Genomic DNA, 16,351 nt, shown 5'->3' with positions numbered 1-16,351 from the left:
GCAAGAAGCTGTGGACTTCACTCTGGCAATGCACAAGAACTAAATACAGTAAAACCTTGGTTTGCGAACATAATTCGTTCCATAATGCTTGTGACCCAAAGCACTTGTATCAAAGCAAATTTCCCCATAAAAAATAATGGAAACATAGATGATTCATTCCACAGCTGAAAAATATTCATACAAAAATGATTACGATTCTGTAATGTAAAATAATAAAGAAAACACAAAATATGAAGAAAAATAAATTAACCTGCACTTACCTTTGAAAACCTTTGTGGCACGGGGCGCCTGGGTGGCGCAGTCGGTTAAGCGTCCGACTTCAGCCAGGTCACGATCTCGCGGTCCGGGAGTTAGAGCCCCACGTCAGGCTGTGGGCTGATGGCTCAGAGCCTGGAGCCTGTTTCCGATTCTGTGTCTCCCTCTCTCTCTCTGCCCCTCCCCCGTTCATGCTCTGTCTCTCTCTGTCCCGAAAATAAATAAACGTTGAAAAAAAAAATTAAAAAAAAAAACCAACAAAAAACAAAAGAAAACCTTTGTGGCTGGTTGTGAGGGAGACAAGAAAGGAGGGTTATTATGTAGGACGACTTTCACTATCACTAGCACGCTAACAGAATCACTGCTATCTATTGGCTCAATGGAATCTTTTTCTTTTCATACAACTTTAACAAGGAACCTATCCAATAGCACTTGCTTTTGCCTCCTTTTGAGGATTTCATAGAAATGTGACATTGCATTGTCATTAAACAGATTCATTGTTAGCACTGCTACAGCCTTATTCGGCCTTGCTTTTTGGGTGGTGCTTTTCTACAAAATTTTGCACTGTTTCCCACATTTTACACATCTCCCTAATTTCATTTGAAGTGAGGGATTCCTCTGCCTTTTTCCCCTCCTCCTCTACAGACGAGATGCAGATGTAGACTTCTTATAAAATCTTGCAATTTCGGCCACTCACATACATCATTCGTATTTCTCTATGGTTTTCTTAACTTTCACAGTAATCATCTCCTTCTTACTGCCGTTCTTTTCAACCTCTTTCTGTACGGGGGCCATTGCTCGCATGGATGTTGACTATAGTACAGTATTAATAATCTCTTGTCATATACTGTATTTAATGTAACTGGCAATAAAGCAGCTGAGGAAAGGGTCTATATCTGCAGGCAGCCTGACCTAGAATGAAGCAAAGCATTCCTAAGCTTACTGTTGTATGGAAAAGCAAAGGACTGTCCAAAAGGTGCCTTGAAGTGACAAAAATATACTAGTGCCAGTTGTGGGCACCTTCCAACATTCTGAAAAATCACTGATTTCTGCCAAACACTGTGGCCTGAGACTGAGCATCTGAGCATGGGACACAGTCACCCACAATCCCTCAGAGACAGTGAGAGAGAGAGAGAGAGAGAGAGAGAGAGAGAGAGAACCATTGGCTCAGTTGTGATCATGTGACATTCAGCATCATGTACTACTCGTATTGCAAGACATTGCTTGTTTATCAAGTTAAAATTTATTAGAAATGTTCACTTGTCTTGCGGAACACTCAGAAAACAAGTTACTTGCAATCCAAGGTTTTACTGTATTGCTAACAGGTGATCTTACAAATGAATCTGTCCCCAGTTGAACCTCAGATAAGACTTTGTGAGATGCTAAGCCATACCCAGCTAAGCCATACCCTGAATCCTGAGCCATAGACATTATGAGGTAATTATACTGCTAGGTTTGTGGTAATCTTATGTAGTAATAGATAATGAATATGGATAAGTACCTAGCAATGGAATGGTTGGATTATATGGTAGGTGTATGCTTAACTGTAGAACTCTTAAATTGTTTAAGTGATTTTGCCATTTTGCATATCTACCAGCGGTATATAAGAGTTCTACTTGCACCACATCCTAGTCAACACATGGTGTGGTCAGTTGTTTTAATTTTAGCCACTCTGGCAGGAGTGTAGTGGTGTATTATTGTGGTTTTAATTTGCGTACCCTTACTGACTAATTTTGAACATCTCTCCATGTGCTTATTTGTCATCCATGTATCTTCTTTGGTGAAGTATGTCTTCAGTTCTGTTGCCCATTTTTAAATTGGATTATTCGTTATTACCATTGAGTTGTAAGAGCTTTTTATGCTTTTTATGATATATTAAGGAATATTTGCCAAAACTAAGTGCACCAGGATTTTTTTTTATGTTTTCTTATGGAAATTTTATGTAGTGTCAACTCTTACATTAGGACTATGACCCCATGTCAAGTTTAATTTTTGTATATACTATGAGGTAAATGTGGAGGCTTGTTTTTTTTTCTATAAATGGATATCAAATTGTTCCAGCATTATTTGTTGAAAAGATGCTTTGTTCTGTGTTGAATTGTCTTGGCACCTTTGTTGAAAATAATTGACATTTAATTCCCAACATAATTTGAGCCCTTTAAAGTATATTTTTGATAACTTTATGTTACTCTGTATTATGATTATTTTATATTCTTTATTAAGCTGAAAACTCTTTGAGGACACAACTATCTTACCTCTGAATCCCCTGAAACTAAGCATGTGCCTTGCCTATAGAAAGTGCTCAACAGGGGTGCATGGATGCCTGAGTCAGTTAAGCGTCCCACTCTTGATTTTGTTTCAGGTCAGGATCTCATGGTCTTGAGATCAAGCCCTGTTGGGCTCTGTGCTGACAGCATGGAGCCTGCTTGGGATTCTTTCTTGCCTTCTCTCACTGTGCCTCCCCCAACTTGTGCTCTCTCTCTTTCTCTTTCAAAATAAAAAAAAACATTAAAAAAAAGAAAATGCTCAATAAAAATGTGATATGTTTAAGTAAACCCTAGCATTCATGATCCCTCACCTCTTTAGGTTGAGACATATGGTTGCCCCAAATAGGCTCATAATTTGGCATCCTTTCAGACTGATACTTTAAAAAAAAAATGTTTATTTATTTTTGAGAGACAGAGAAAAAGAGAGCATGAGCAGGGGAGGGCCAGAGAGAGAGGGAGTCACAGAATTTGAAGTAGACTCCAGGCTCTGAGCTGTCAGCACAGAGCCTGATGTGGGGCTCAAACCCACAAACTATGAGATCATAACCTGACCCAAAGTCAGAGGTTTACCAACTGAACCACGCAGGCGCCCCCAGACTGATCATCTTAAAATTTTTTTTTGATGCATTTATTTAGAGAGGCTGAACACCATATGCTAGAAGGCAAAAAAAAAAGAGAACTCCTTTTGTATTAATTAAGATCTGGACAGGAAACTCATAATATACTCAGGGGGGTTAATTAAAATTTTAATGAAGGCACTGGGGCACTTGCCTGGCTCAGTTGATAGAGCATCAGACTCTTGATCTCAGGGTCATGAGTTCAAGCCCCATGTTGGGCATAAACCTTAAAAAAATCAACTGGATTTAATAAAACTTAAAAAAAATTGATGTTATTTCTAAAAAAAAAATTAATGAAGGGACTATTTACAGAGATGGGGACAGAGATGAGGTCAGGGTTGAGGGAACCAACAATGATGGTGAAACACCCAGGGAATAGCAAGCATCAGGCTCTTTACCACCTCTTGAAGGCTTGAAGGGGCAGAGGGAAGAAATGGTTCTACTAGAGCTCAGCAAGAGCAGGAACCCTGTAAAATTGGCCTTCCAACAGCAGCTGTGGTTGTAGAGAAACACAGCTACTGCCATAGCTATAGCAAAGGTGTGGTTTGGGGCATGGGTGTAGGAGGGTGGTGATAAATACCTTAACTTTGGCTGTAGCATGAATTATATACTTCACTTAGGAAGGAATTTTCTCTCTTTCAAAGGCATTTAAATTGGTGACTATCTGTTGTTGTTGGAGCATATCCCTTGATTTTTTTTTTTTTTTTTTTTAAGTAGGCTTCATACCCAGCATAGTGCCCAATATGGGCTTGAATTCAGGACCCTGAGATCAAGACTCTGATGTTTAAACAACTGAGCCACCCAGGTGCCCCTCCCTTGATCTTACCAATCAACCTAAGTGGCTTATCAAAATGTTAATTCTACCTACATTTAATACCCACTCTTTCCTGAGAGGAGTTCTGATAAATAGTTTGCATGATCTCATTACATTCCCATCCAGTAGACTGATGGCCTTGCTTAGTTAGTGCCCCTTTTAATCTACATCAGTCTCTTCAGTTGGAAAAAAATGATGTGTTGTAAATGCATGGTGCTTACAGAGAACTTAATAAATGTTTTATCTTTAACTCAATCAACTACTCATATTAACCCTTCAGAATGCTTTATACTGCAGTTGCATCTTTTATCTCTAAAATTGCCATGGGAGGAATGTGCAGAAAGAGGATGTGAGGCATGTTAGTTTTCATTCCTTACACTGACATTGACCTTGTAAAAAATGTCTCTTGTAAAAATACAATTACACACTTTTAGCAATGTTATTGTTGTTTGCCATTTTGGCATCTCTAATGCCCATTTGTTTTTATTCCCACCCAAAATGGTGACCATACATCCTAGGTTTATGAAATGAACCACCTACTTTTCAGAATGGTGTGTGGTGTGGAGGCAAAGCAGGGAGCAGGAACAATTATACTGTAATTCCAAATTTGTCTTTGTTTCTTTCCTTTCAGAAATCTGTAAGTTCTTTATGTTTTGCATCAACCCTGGCATGATTCCCCTGTGAACTAAAGCAGCAATGACAGTGCTCAATTGACAATTCAAGCTTTGCTACCAGTTAAGAGTGTGGCCTTAGGAAGTCACTTCGCGCTTCAGTTGTTCATTCAGTTCATCTCGACAGGTGCTACCTAGATATATAGTTCCTACCCTCAACTTGCTTACTTTGTCGTAGTGGTAGTGATGGTGGAGATGGTGATACAGATAATAGTACAAAAGAAAATAAATATACGGAACTTGTGAGAGATCTGAAGGAAAGAAAAATACAGTAGAATGATGGGGTGGGAATGATATGCTTTTTGAGTAGGGCATTTGGGATTTCTCTAGGTAACTGAAAAAATGAAGGGGTTGAACCAGATGCAAAGGCTCTTGCAGTTTAAAAGACATGTATTTTCTTTCTTTTTTAAAAAGTTTTTTTTTTTTTTGAGAGAGAGAGAGAGAGAGCGCCCATGAAAGTGGGGGGAGGGGCAGAGAGAGAGAGGGAAAGAGAGAATCCCAAGCAGGCTCTGCAATGAAAGAACAGAGGACCCGGGGCTCCATTTCACCCACGGTGAGATACTGATCTGAGCCCAAAGTCAAGAGACAGACGCTTAGCCTACTGAGCCATCCAGACACCCCAAAAGACATGCATTTTCTTCTTCTCACTATTGTGTTCTGGGAAGTTCCACTGATGCCTCCGTTCTTATTGCCTCAATAAGCAAAAGTGTTTCAATCAAATGCTGCATCAATTTTATACCGCCCGATTTTGAAATAATCCACACAAAAGGTAATAACTGAACAATTTAGTGTTATTTAGGGGTGTAGCTGCTGGTCATGAAAGAAAAAACCCTTAAAAAGAAGAGAAAAAAAAAAGGAACGGAAAAACCAACCTGGGGCAATAGGTTATGATTGTATTCTCAGACTTAAGCCCCAGGGCGCAGAAAATAAACCTCCTTAGCTTCTTCCTAAGCGCTGGGCACAGGGGCCCCCGCGAGTCCCGGGTCCCCCGGAGCTGAGCAGCACGGCGGCTGTACCTGACAGCTGCTGCGCGGGCACCAAGCCCTGGAGCCCAGGGAGGAGGAGCCGTAGGCGGGGCCGACTGGAAGCGGCCACCTCAGCAGAGCTGCAGGATTTCCGCAGGGTGAGGGCTGCTGTCGCCCGGAAGAAAAGACGCCTGCGGCAGATGTCTCGTGATTACCTCGGGAGCTCGGTTTCGCCAGTTGACACTGGAAGAAAGAAGGATCTAGCGAAACATGGCTACGGAGGGCCCTGCCACGCGTCGAGTCCGAGTGGCAGAACATCCCAGGTGGGGGAGAGGAGATGACGCGTTTTGGGATCGCCCGGGTAGGCGAGGTGCAGACAGTGTCCAGGACTTCTGGCTCTTCGCTGGGGGCTTCTTTTGCTCCCGGGAGTGGACAGAATCCCTGGGGTTTTCTGAGGCCGCGCGGCTGGGCTTGAGAGAAAGACCACGCCGCAAACACTTTCCACCCTGATTCCTACCAAGGGTTGAACGTTTTTCTTCATCCATGCAGATCCTTCTTTTCTCTTTCTTGCTGAAGGTGGTACACTCTTTGTGCTGGGCTTTAGCAGAAGTGCCCAAATTAACTTTGAACCCCTTTTTTCTTTTTCTTGCCTGCCGTGGATAGTGCTTTTTAAAGTCTCCTTTCTAAAATACTCATTGAAAGCAAACATGCAAAAAGCCCCAAACCAAACCCTCCAAACAACCCTCCCATACCTTGGTTTCTGCATCCTTTTAAATAAACCATAAAATCTATGAATTGTCACTTAAGGACTTAATCTGCTGCCACTACCTAGCTACAGCATAACTTTGCTTAATGATACCTAATGGAGGATCGTTTCATTTGAGGGCATCTTGCAGATACTTTGTAGAAATACTACTTCCGACCTAGGACAGAAATCTCAGAGTGAAGTCTCTAACCTGCTACATATTAGCCTGTAGGCTTTTCTAAGTTTGGTTTCTGTCTCCCTTTGCTGTTTATAATTTTTACGTTTTTCCCTGTTAACTTTTTTCTCTGACGTTAAGTCCTTTAGCTCTCCCTACTTCCTGGTTTCTCACTGTTCTGTGACAGTTGATAATATTGTAACTTCCTAAAACTTGTAGATGCTTTTTTCACCCTTAAGAAAGCAAACATTGGGTCTTTAGTTAGCTAAAAGAAACATAATTTTTGGTTATGGAGACCAGCAGGGCTTTAGACTACGTATGTCTCTGGCCTTGCGAGGTACTATTGCCCTTACATACTTGAATGAATTAGGACACGTTGTGAAATAAGATTCATAAGGAATTTGTCATATGGAAACAATTTTGACCCTTGTCAAGTTTAGTTTTTTACATAAAACATATCCATGTATAAATTTCTTCTGTGTTTCCATTTGATATGATTTAATCATAATGCTTGATATTTCCATAGTTACCCTGTGGGGTAAGGGGAATGGTGGTAACACGTACTTCACTAAAAGTGAAGAATTGTTTCCTAGGTTTCCTTAGAGTTGTTTCTTGCCTTTTTATGACTTCCATAATACTCATTCATGCAACAGGTATATATTAATATTTATCATTCTGTGCAAGCTGCTGAAGAGATCATAGTAACAGTCAGATAATTGTGCTCTGCCACTTTCTTTTCACTTGTGCATGAAATACAGTTATAAGCTTCAAGCAGTGTTTCAGCCACTTACTCATTTTAGCAGGATGAGTTCAGTTAAATCTAGATAGTATATCTATAAACCTGCCTAACTGGTCATATATTGCAATATGCTAAAGGGGAAAAAATGCATGAGGCCCCCAAGGCCAGACTGTCTTCTTGGGAATTCCTGCTGTTTCTTTAGAATGACTCTTCAGTTTCACAGGGCACATGACCATTTGAGTAAAGGCACTAGTCAACCACATTAAACACTTCAGGAATCTTAATTTCTTTTTTATTCTTTTTATATAAATATCAAATAGAAATAGAAGCTCTTTTTTTCTACCTTCTAATCTTGCATGTTCCCTGTACCATAAGACTGCTTCACATTCTAGCTTTGCATTTTTAGCAGTGGTGTGTCTTCTCTTTTTCTTCTTTTTAAAATTAATTTTTGATTTCTTGGATTATTATTCTTTTTTTTTGTAACAGCTTTGATATATATTGATATATAATTCACATACCATACAGTTCACCTATTTAAAGTTTATAATTAAATGGTTTCTAGTATATTCACAGGATTGTACAGCCCTTTCCATAATCAAAGTTAGAATGTTTTCATCATCCCCCAAAGAACTCTCTATCCTTTAAACTATCACCCCCAGCTCCCTGCCCTAAGCGACCACTAATATAATTTCTGTCTCTATAGATTTGCTTATTCTGGACATCTCAAATAAATGGAATCATGTAATATGTGGGGTTTTGTGAACTGGCTTCTTTCACTTAACATAATGTTTTCAAGGTTCATCCATGTTGTAACATGTTATCAGTATGTTAATCCTTTTTATGATTGAATAGTATTCCATTGTATGATGCACCATATTTTGTTTATTCATCGGTTGATGGACATTTCAGTTGTTTGTACTTTTTGGCTCCATGAATAATGATGCTGCATGAATGCATTCTTAATATGAAAGATTTGTATTATTTAAAAATATATTCATTAAAGCTTGGGGCACCTGGGTGGCTCAGTCAGCTGAGCATCCAGGGTCATGGGATTGAGCCCCCCGCCGGGCTTTGCTCTGAGTGCAGATTCTCTCTCTCTCTCCCTCTGCCCGCCTCTCTCGGGTATATATATATATATATATATATATATATATATATATATATTCATTAAAGCTTGAAAATCCTACAGTTCCTTTCTTCAATATAGTCTCTGATTCCTATCCTGTGCTGCCAATTCTTACTCCCTTCTTAGAAGTTATCCATTTGGTTTATATTCTTGTAATATCATTTTATCCTTATAGTATCACTGTATCTTTATATCATTATTATATCATTATTTATATCATTATTACCATTTTTTACAAAAATGGTAACATTATATCTCATGATCTGTGAGTTTGAGCCCTGTGTCAGGCTATGTGCTGACAGCTTGTTGCCTGGAGCCTGTTTCAGATTCTGTGTCTCCCTCTCTTTCTGTTCTTGCACCCCCACTTGCACTCTGTCTCTCTCTGTCTCTCAAAAATAAAGATTAAAAAATTTAAAAAAAAGTGGTATCATTATATTCATAAAAGTCAAATCGTATTTGTTTTTCCTGTTACTTTTCTCCACTTAACAATATTTCTCAGAGATCTTGGCACATCAGTCCATACAGACTTATTTCACTGTTTTTACAGCTGAGAAGATTTCATGTTATGAATACCATTATTTATTTAACCACTCAACTATTAGAATGTACATTAAAGTTTCAAATTTTTCACTCTTATAAACAATGCTGCAGTAAACATCTTTGAACATTTTTGTGGATACTTCTTGAAGCTCATTTATGGAAATGGAATCAGGGTCAAAGTTAATAAATATTTAAAATTTTGATAGTTCCTGCCAAATGGCCCTGCAAAAAAGAGATGCTTTTAGATTATCTATTTCTTGTTGGTTTTAAGGAACTCTTTATGTATGTGAGTATTTTTTTTAATGAATGTATGTAGTTTTGGATATAAACCATTTGTTGTTTTGTATGTAATATATATATTGTTCCCAGTCTAGCACTCTTCCTTTATCTTGATGATGTCTTTTGTTGTGTAGACTTTTTGTACTTTATGTATTCTAGTACAGTGTTGAATGATAGCACTTTTGTCCTGATTCTGATTTCAGAGGGGAAGCTTCTAATATTTTGTCATCAAATAAAATGTTTACTATTTCTGGTAAATAGCCTTTATTAAATTTAGGACATTATTTTTCTTTTCTAACATGTCCATGGCCTTTTTTCTTATTTTAAATTTTATTTAAAAATTATTAGTAATGATTATTTAATCTTTTTTTTTTTTGCATATTTTTGAGAGGATCATGGAATTATAGTTTTTCCCTTTTATGCTGTTAGAATAGTGTATTTCATCAATAGATTTCCTGGTGCTATCTTTATATTCCTGGAAAAAACTCCTGTTTGGTTACAAATATTATAAAATAATATTTTATTTTATTTTGGATTAACATTACCAATATTTTATTTACTTTTTCTCTGTTTCCACAAGTGATAGTAGCCTATATTTTGATTTTGGGGGCTGTTTTGGCAAGTGGGTTATTCTGGCCTCCTAAAATGAGGTGGGAAGGCTTTCCACAGCTTCTACTGTTAGAACCATTTATAAAAACAAAGAATTGTCTTTCTTTTAAGGTCTGGCTGAACTAACTCATAACATTTTCTGGGCCTTATTAAGGGGATTGTTTCTGACTACTTTTTCTGTTTCTCTTCTGTCAATTTTTAGAAATTTGTACTAAGAAGAAAAAAATCACCCCTTTGTCTAGATTAAAATTTTTTTAAATCTCTTTTGAATCTATAGTTGTCTCTTATTTCTCATATTGATTTTTAAAAAAAAAATTTTTTTTTGATTTTTTTTTTTTAATTTATTTTTGAGACAGAGAGACAGAGCATGAGCAGGGGAGGGGCAGAGAGAGAGGGAGACACAGAATCTGAAGTAGGCTCCAGGCTCTGAGTTGTTGGCACAGAGCCTGATGCGGGGCTCGAACTCACGAGCTGTGAGATCATGACCTGAGCTGAAGTCAGACGCCCAACTGACTGAGCCACCCAGGTGCCCCATATTGATTTTATATAGTGAGACTCAAAACTTTTTTCTACATTATTGTTTTTATCACAGAACCAGTTTGTAATTTTTTTTACCATGTCTGCTATTTTCCCCCTAGTTCAGTAAATTCTACGTTTATCTTTTAAGTCATTTCTTTTCATTTCTGTATTGCTAGTTTCTTGTGCTATATGCATACTTCATTTATTCTCATTATTTCTTATTTTCTTATATTCACTGAAGGCCAGTACCATTATGGTTGCATCTTACAAGTTTTGGTATATAAATCCCTAATTTTTGTTATATTCTAAATAATTGTAAACTTGGTTTTAATATCTACTTTCCTCAGCTTTATCTTGCTCACTAATTTGTTCATCAGCTCTTCATTCTACTATTCAGCTCATCTACAATTTAAAACAATTTTTCCTTCTTTATGTTTTTATTTTTTATTGGAGAGAGAGAGAGAGAGAGAGAGAGAGCGTGTACATGCACACAAGCTGGGGAGGGGCAGAGAGAGACAGAGACAGAAGGTCTGAAGAGAGTTCTGTGCTGACAGCAGAGAGCCCAACGCTGGGCTCGAACTCACCAACCATGAAATCGTGGTCTGAGCCAAAGTCAGAGGCTTAACCCACTGTGTCACCCAGGCACTCCACCATCTACTATTTTTATTGTCACCATCATGATTTTATTTTCCAAGATCTCTAATATAATTATTGTTTCATTTTTACATTTGAATTTCTTTTTTTTTTTTTTAAATATTTTTTCAACGTTTGTTTATTTTTTGGGACAGAGAGAGACAGAGCATGAACAGGTAGGGGCAGAGAGAGAGGGAGACACAGAATCGGAAACAGGCTCCAGGCTCTGAGCCATCAGCCCAGAGCCTGACGCGGGGCTCGAACTCACGGATGCAAGATCGTGACCTGGCTGAAGTCGGACGCTTAACCGACTGCGCCACCCAGGCGCCCCTTGAATTTCTGATCAGGAGGAATTTATTGTGGTGGAAGGATTGAAGTAGGATTAACCCCCCCCCCCCCTTAATAACAATTATCTATACTTTGAAATGCCATTTTTAATGTTTATTAAATTTTCAAAATAACAGTTATAATAATAACTAATAATTATTTCATGCTTCTAAAACCCTCAAAACAAACCTTTGCTGTGAGTTCTGTTACTATCCTCAGTTTGTATTTGAGGAAAGTGAGGCATAGAGCTCACATAAATTACCATTATAAGGGAGGAAAGACTTTTTCTCTACCCTCTTAGGTTTAGTAGCTTGGGCCCTGAGGGTTAAACTGACAAGAAATAGATTAACAGGAGAAAAGGTTTATTTCACACACACAGGGGGGCTTCACAGAAAAGAAGTGAAATCCTGGGGCAGCTGGTGGCTCATCTGTCAAGCATCCAACTCTTAATCTCGGTTTAAGTCATGATCTCATGATTCATGAATTTGAGCCCCACTTTAGTGTGGAGTTGGCTTGGGATCCTCTCTTTCCCTCTCTCTCTCTACTCCTGCCCTTCTGGTGCTCTCTCTCTCTCTCTCTCAAAATAAATAAACTTAAGAAAAAAAGTGAAATCCTAAGAAGTTGTTGGTTCTAGGAGCTTATATAACCATTTTAACAAAGGATGATAGATTGTGAGAAGTGACTAGACAAAGGAAAGCGGTTTGGGCTTTTAGGGGTGGTGAGTTGTGGGACTCTATGGGGGAAACCTTACTAAGGTAAGGGTTATTATAGTAAGTTTTGTTCATGTACACCCCAGTCAGTGAGGTCTTCAGTAATGAGTCCTCTCTTGGTGTGGGAGAGGGGAGGAGAGACAACCTCACAGAGGCAAGGGAGAAATTATGCCCTGCTTTTAAGCAGATGGAGGGAGGGTAGGAGCTCCTCTGGTGTCTGCTGTTTCTTGATTGCCTTCAGCTCAAAGTAATCCTATGTCAAATGGCATATTTCAGAGTGGCATTATTCTGATCCCCTTCACCATAAGAATACATATTAACCAATTATTCTTAAATTAGCTGTAAAAATTAATATTTTTTGTAATGCCATGACTAGGCATCCTGATATTGAAGAGAAAACAGAAGCACAGACAGGATAGGAGACTTGCCTAAGGTCACAATGGCAAACTAAAGATACATGTTTCCTGAAAAAAAAATTTTTTTTTAAAGCTTATTTTAAGTAGGTACCACACCCAATGTGGGGCTTGAATTCATGACCCTAAGATCAGGAGTCACACGCTCTACTGACTGAGCCAGTCAGGCACCCCATTTCTCTCCTGAAATTTTAATTCTTTCATCTCTGCATATGGTCTAGCCCTAATTAGGTCACCCTAGTGTCCTCTGAGAATCAATCCATAGAGTAAAATCTACTTCATTTACTGCAGTCATATTTTTTTCTCAAGTTCTGTTACTAAAACTGCTGTTAAAACAAACAAACAAACAAACAAACAAACAAGGATTTTAAGTCAAAAGCCTTCAGAGCACCAGATTCAGCAATTTGTGTGGTAATGTTTTGGCCAATTCTACCTTTAACAGTGTAATCTTTGTAGGAGCTGTTATTTTCACATTGAAAATGTTCATTGTACTCTTCTGGGGGCCAGGGGTGGGCAATACTTTAAGTGACTACATTTTAAGAGATGGAGTCTCGCTGGTGACTAACCCAGAGCGGAAAATACAGCTACTTCCCCAATTACAGCCATACTCCTTCATTATTAGAGGATTAAGTATGAAGCTTGGAAAAACACTGTAGACTTCAGTCTTTCTATTCTTAGATATATTTTTCTTGTTTCCTTCTATAGCCTCCATACATTTGAATTTCAAAGGGAGGAATGTTGAATGGTAAGCCTCCAGTGCTGAGCAGTTACAAGAAGGCATGGACAGGCTGCCTTCCTGAGGTAGTCTGGGAAAATTACACATGTGGTACCTCAAAATTATTTTATTAAAACACATTTTAGGAGTCTTGTTCTAACTCTGCTGTTAGCACTCCACCTTGTTTGTGTTCAGCAGAACTTGAAGTTTGTCTGCATATGATTTTCACAAGCGGAACAACTTGAACCTCTGTTGAGGCTAGTGTAGTTATGGAAGCAAGAAAGCTAGGACTTATCATATGCTTCTCCCTATTTCTCACTTTTTCCATCTTATTTAAAAAAATTTTTTTTTAATGTTTTATTTATTCTTGAGAGAGAGAGACAGAGACAGAGACAGAGTGTGAGTACGGGAGGGGCAGGGAGAGAGGGAGGCACTGAATCTGAAGCAGGCTCCAGGCTCTGAGCTGTCAGCACAGAGCCCAACGTGGGGCTCGAACCCACAAGCTGTGAGATCATGACCTGAGCCAAAGTCAGATGCTTTACTGACTGAGCCACCCAGGCGCCCCCTCACTTTCTCCCACTTCTAATTGGTCACCAATTCCTATGGATTTGACTTTCTTAATATCACCTTAATTTAATTTTCACCCTTCTCTGTCCCCATCAGCCCTTCCTCTTAGTTTACTACAAATGGCCATCTGTTGGATTTCTTTGTTTTTGCTGTGCCTTCCTATAACCCATCTCTCAAATACTTGAAAACGTGAGTTTTTCAAGTGTGAAATAGATTAATATCACTCCATCCTTAAATGTGTATTCACATCCATTGTCTATGGGTTAAAAGCCAGGTTCCTCAATATGGTATACCAAGCCTTTTAAGACCTGGGGCTTGATTACCACCAGCCTCTTCCTCTGATGTATTAAAACCCTAAATATAATTTTCTGAATGCAGCATGCTGGGCCTTTTCATTTACCTAGAATGCATCACCATCCCATTTGTTTAACATCATCTTTTAAAATTCATTTTAACTATTATCTCTTTGAGGAGCCTTCTCGAATTTATGCTCTCCCTTCTAGGTTTATTTTACCATCCACATTCCCCCATGGTAGGGAGAAATATCTTTTCTCTGTGCTCCCAAAGGACTGTATTTGTCTGGCTTATCATTCTATTGTCTCTCTGTATTGTACTTTTTAGCTTAACTATCTTTTCTGCCACATTTTTATAATCCCTAGAGAGCTATTATTAATTTTCTAAGTAGAGTGCTTAGTATAGCATCAGTAAATGCTTCTTTTGTTTAAAAAAAACTTCTTATTTTGAAATAATTTCACACTTCCATAAAAGTCAAAATATAGTATAAAAATTACTGTCTGCTTTTATCCCAGATTCCTCAAATGGTAGCATTTTACCATATTTGCATTATCAGTTTTTCTGTTACATTTTTTTCCTGAATAGTTTGAGATTAAGTTGAAGACATGATGGATGCCTCTTTAATATTAAAATTTTGAGTGTGTTTCCTAGAAACAAGGATGTTTTCCAACATAACCAGAATACAATGATCAAAATCAGGAAATTAATACTGATACAGCATTATCTAATTGACAGGCCTCAAAGTACCACCAATTATCCCACTAATGTCCTTTATAGAAAAAGACCTTTTTTTTTTCTTGGTCAGAATTCAATCTAGGACACATGTTGCATTTACTTGTTGTCTTTTATTTATTTATTTATTTATTTATTTATTTTTAATTTTTTTTTTCAACGTTTATTTATTTTTTTGGGACAGAGAGACAGAGCATGAACGGGGGAGGGGCAGAGAGAGAGGGAGACACAGAATCGGAAACAGGCTCCAGGCTCTGAGCCATCAGCCCAGAGCCTGACGCGGGGCTCGAACTCGCCGACCGCGAGATCGTGACCTGGCTGAAGTCGGACGCTTAACCGACTGCGCCACCCAGGCGCCCCTACTTGTTGTCTTTTAAATCTTAAAAAAAAATTTTTTGTTTAATGTTTATTATTTTTGAGAGAAAGAGAGTGTGTGTGAGCAGGGGAGGGGCAGAGAAAGAGGGAAACACAGAATCCGAAGCAGGCTCCAAGCTTTGAGCTGTCAGCACAGAGCCCAATGAAGGGCTTGAACTCACCAACTGCAAGATAATGACCTGAGCCGAAATCAGAAGCTTAACTGATTGAGCCACCCAGGCACCCCTAAATCTTTTTTTTTTTTTTTTTATTGTGGTACAGTTGCTGTGTCTTTTGTATTTCATGATTGGTTATTTTATAGAATATCTCTCAATTTGGGTTGTAGGAAAAATTGTAAAAAACTTTGAAAAAGACCAGAAGATTACTGGGTACATCCCAAGAGAACCAGAAGTTGCCCGAAATACCCTTCTAGGTTATCTGATTTCTGTGTGGCTGGGAGCCTTTTGTTATATTCAAGCTTGTTTACAGGTCTGTAGGTCATAGAAAACTGAGAGCAATGCAAATGAATCTTGTCCATAGAAATTGCAAACTGTGCCTGGTGGAGTGCGATTCACTGTACCTCCTAGCTATTAACCAGTTTTGCCGGTTTGCATCTGTTTGTAAATTCATTTCAGCATTCCTTAGTTGACTGTACATGAGTGGTACTTTGGATTCTACTTCAACTGGTTATAATGTCATACTGGTTCTGTCATTAATGAGAGAAGTAAAATATTTAACATTTTCATTTAAAATCTGTGTAAGAGTCATGATTATACTGAGTTTGTCTAATATTTACAATTAGATTCACTTCATCCATTTTTGGTAGGAATACTTAAAAAATTAATTTTGTTTTCTTAGTACATCATTATCAGGAGACACATGAGGCCTATTTGTCCCATTATCAACGCTGTTCATTTGGATCACTTGGTTAAGGAGACATCTGCCTGATTTTTCCACTGCAAAGTTACTATCCTTTTCTTCCATAATTACTAAGGATATTTTGGTGAAATACGATAAGAATATGTTAATATTCTGTTCTTATCAAACTTTCATTTACTGGTTTTAGCATCCATTGATGACCCTTGCCAGTATCAATTATTACTATCATGGTCACCAAATGGTGATTTTCTAGTGTTTATTTTATTTTTTTTTACATTTATTATTTGGCATTCTAGTGCAATGAAGTGTTTCCCTTTTCTTCCATTTATTTATGTCAGTGTGGACTCATTGGTTTCTATTTTATTCTGTGGGTTATAATATGTTACCCTTATTGCTAGTTTGATGC

General features: G+C 38.2%; 1 protein-coding gene across 2 annotated transcripts in view; it reads left to right on the top strand.

Moving 5' to 3' along the window:
- Positions 1-16,351, top strand: part of GALK2 (galactokinase 2) — a 134,797-nt gene that overhangs the window by 4,032 nt on the left and 114,414 nt on the right. Inside the window, exon 1 of one of the 2 annotated variants that reach the window (XM_047862983.1) lies at positions 5,729-5,912. The exons of the other annotated variant lie outside the window; for it this stretch is intronic. Within the exon in view, the coding sequence (XP_047718939.1) occupies positions 5,860-5,912 (53 nt within the window). The 5' untranslated portion in view covers positions 5,729-5,859. Of the gene's footprint in view, positions 1-5,728; positions 5,913-16,351 lie in introns of those variants that run through there. 2 annotated transcript variants of the gene reach the window in all.

The sequence above is a fragment of the Prionailurus viverrinus genome, chromosome B3, assembly GCF_022837055.1.
Source record: "Prionailurus viverrinus isolate Anna chromosome B3, UM_Priviv_1.0, whole genome shotgun sequence".
Taxonomy (NCBI): Eukaryota; Metazoa; Chordata; class Mammalia; order Carnivora; family Felidae; genus Prionailurus; species Prionailurus viverrinus.
This window is presented reverse-complemented; position numbering and strand designations above follow the sequence as displayed.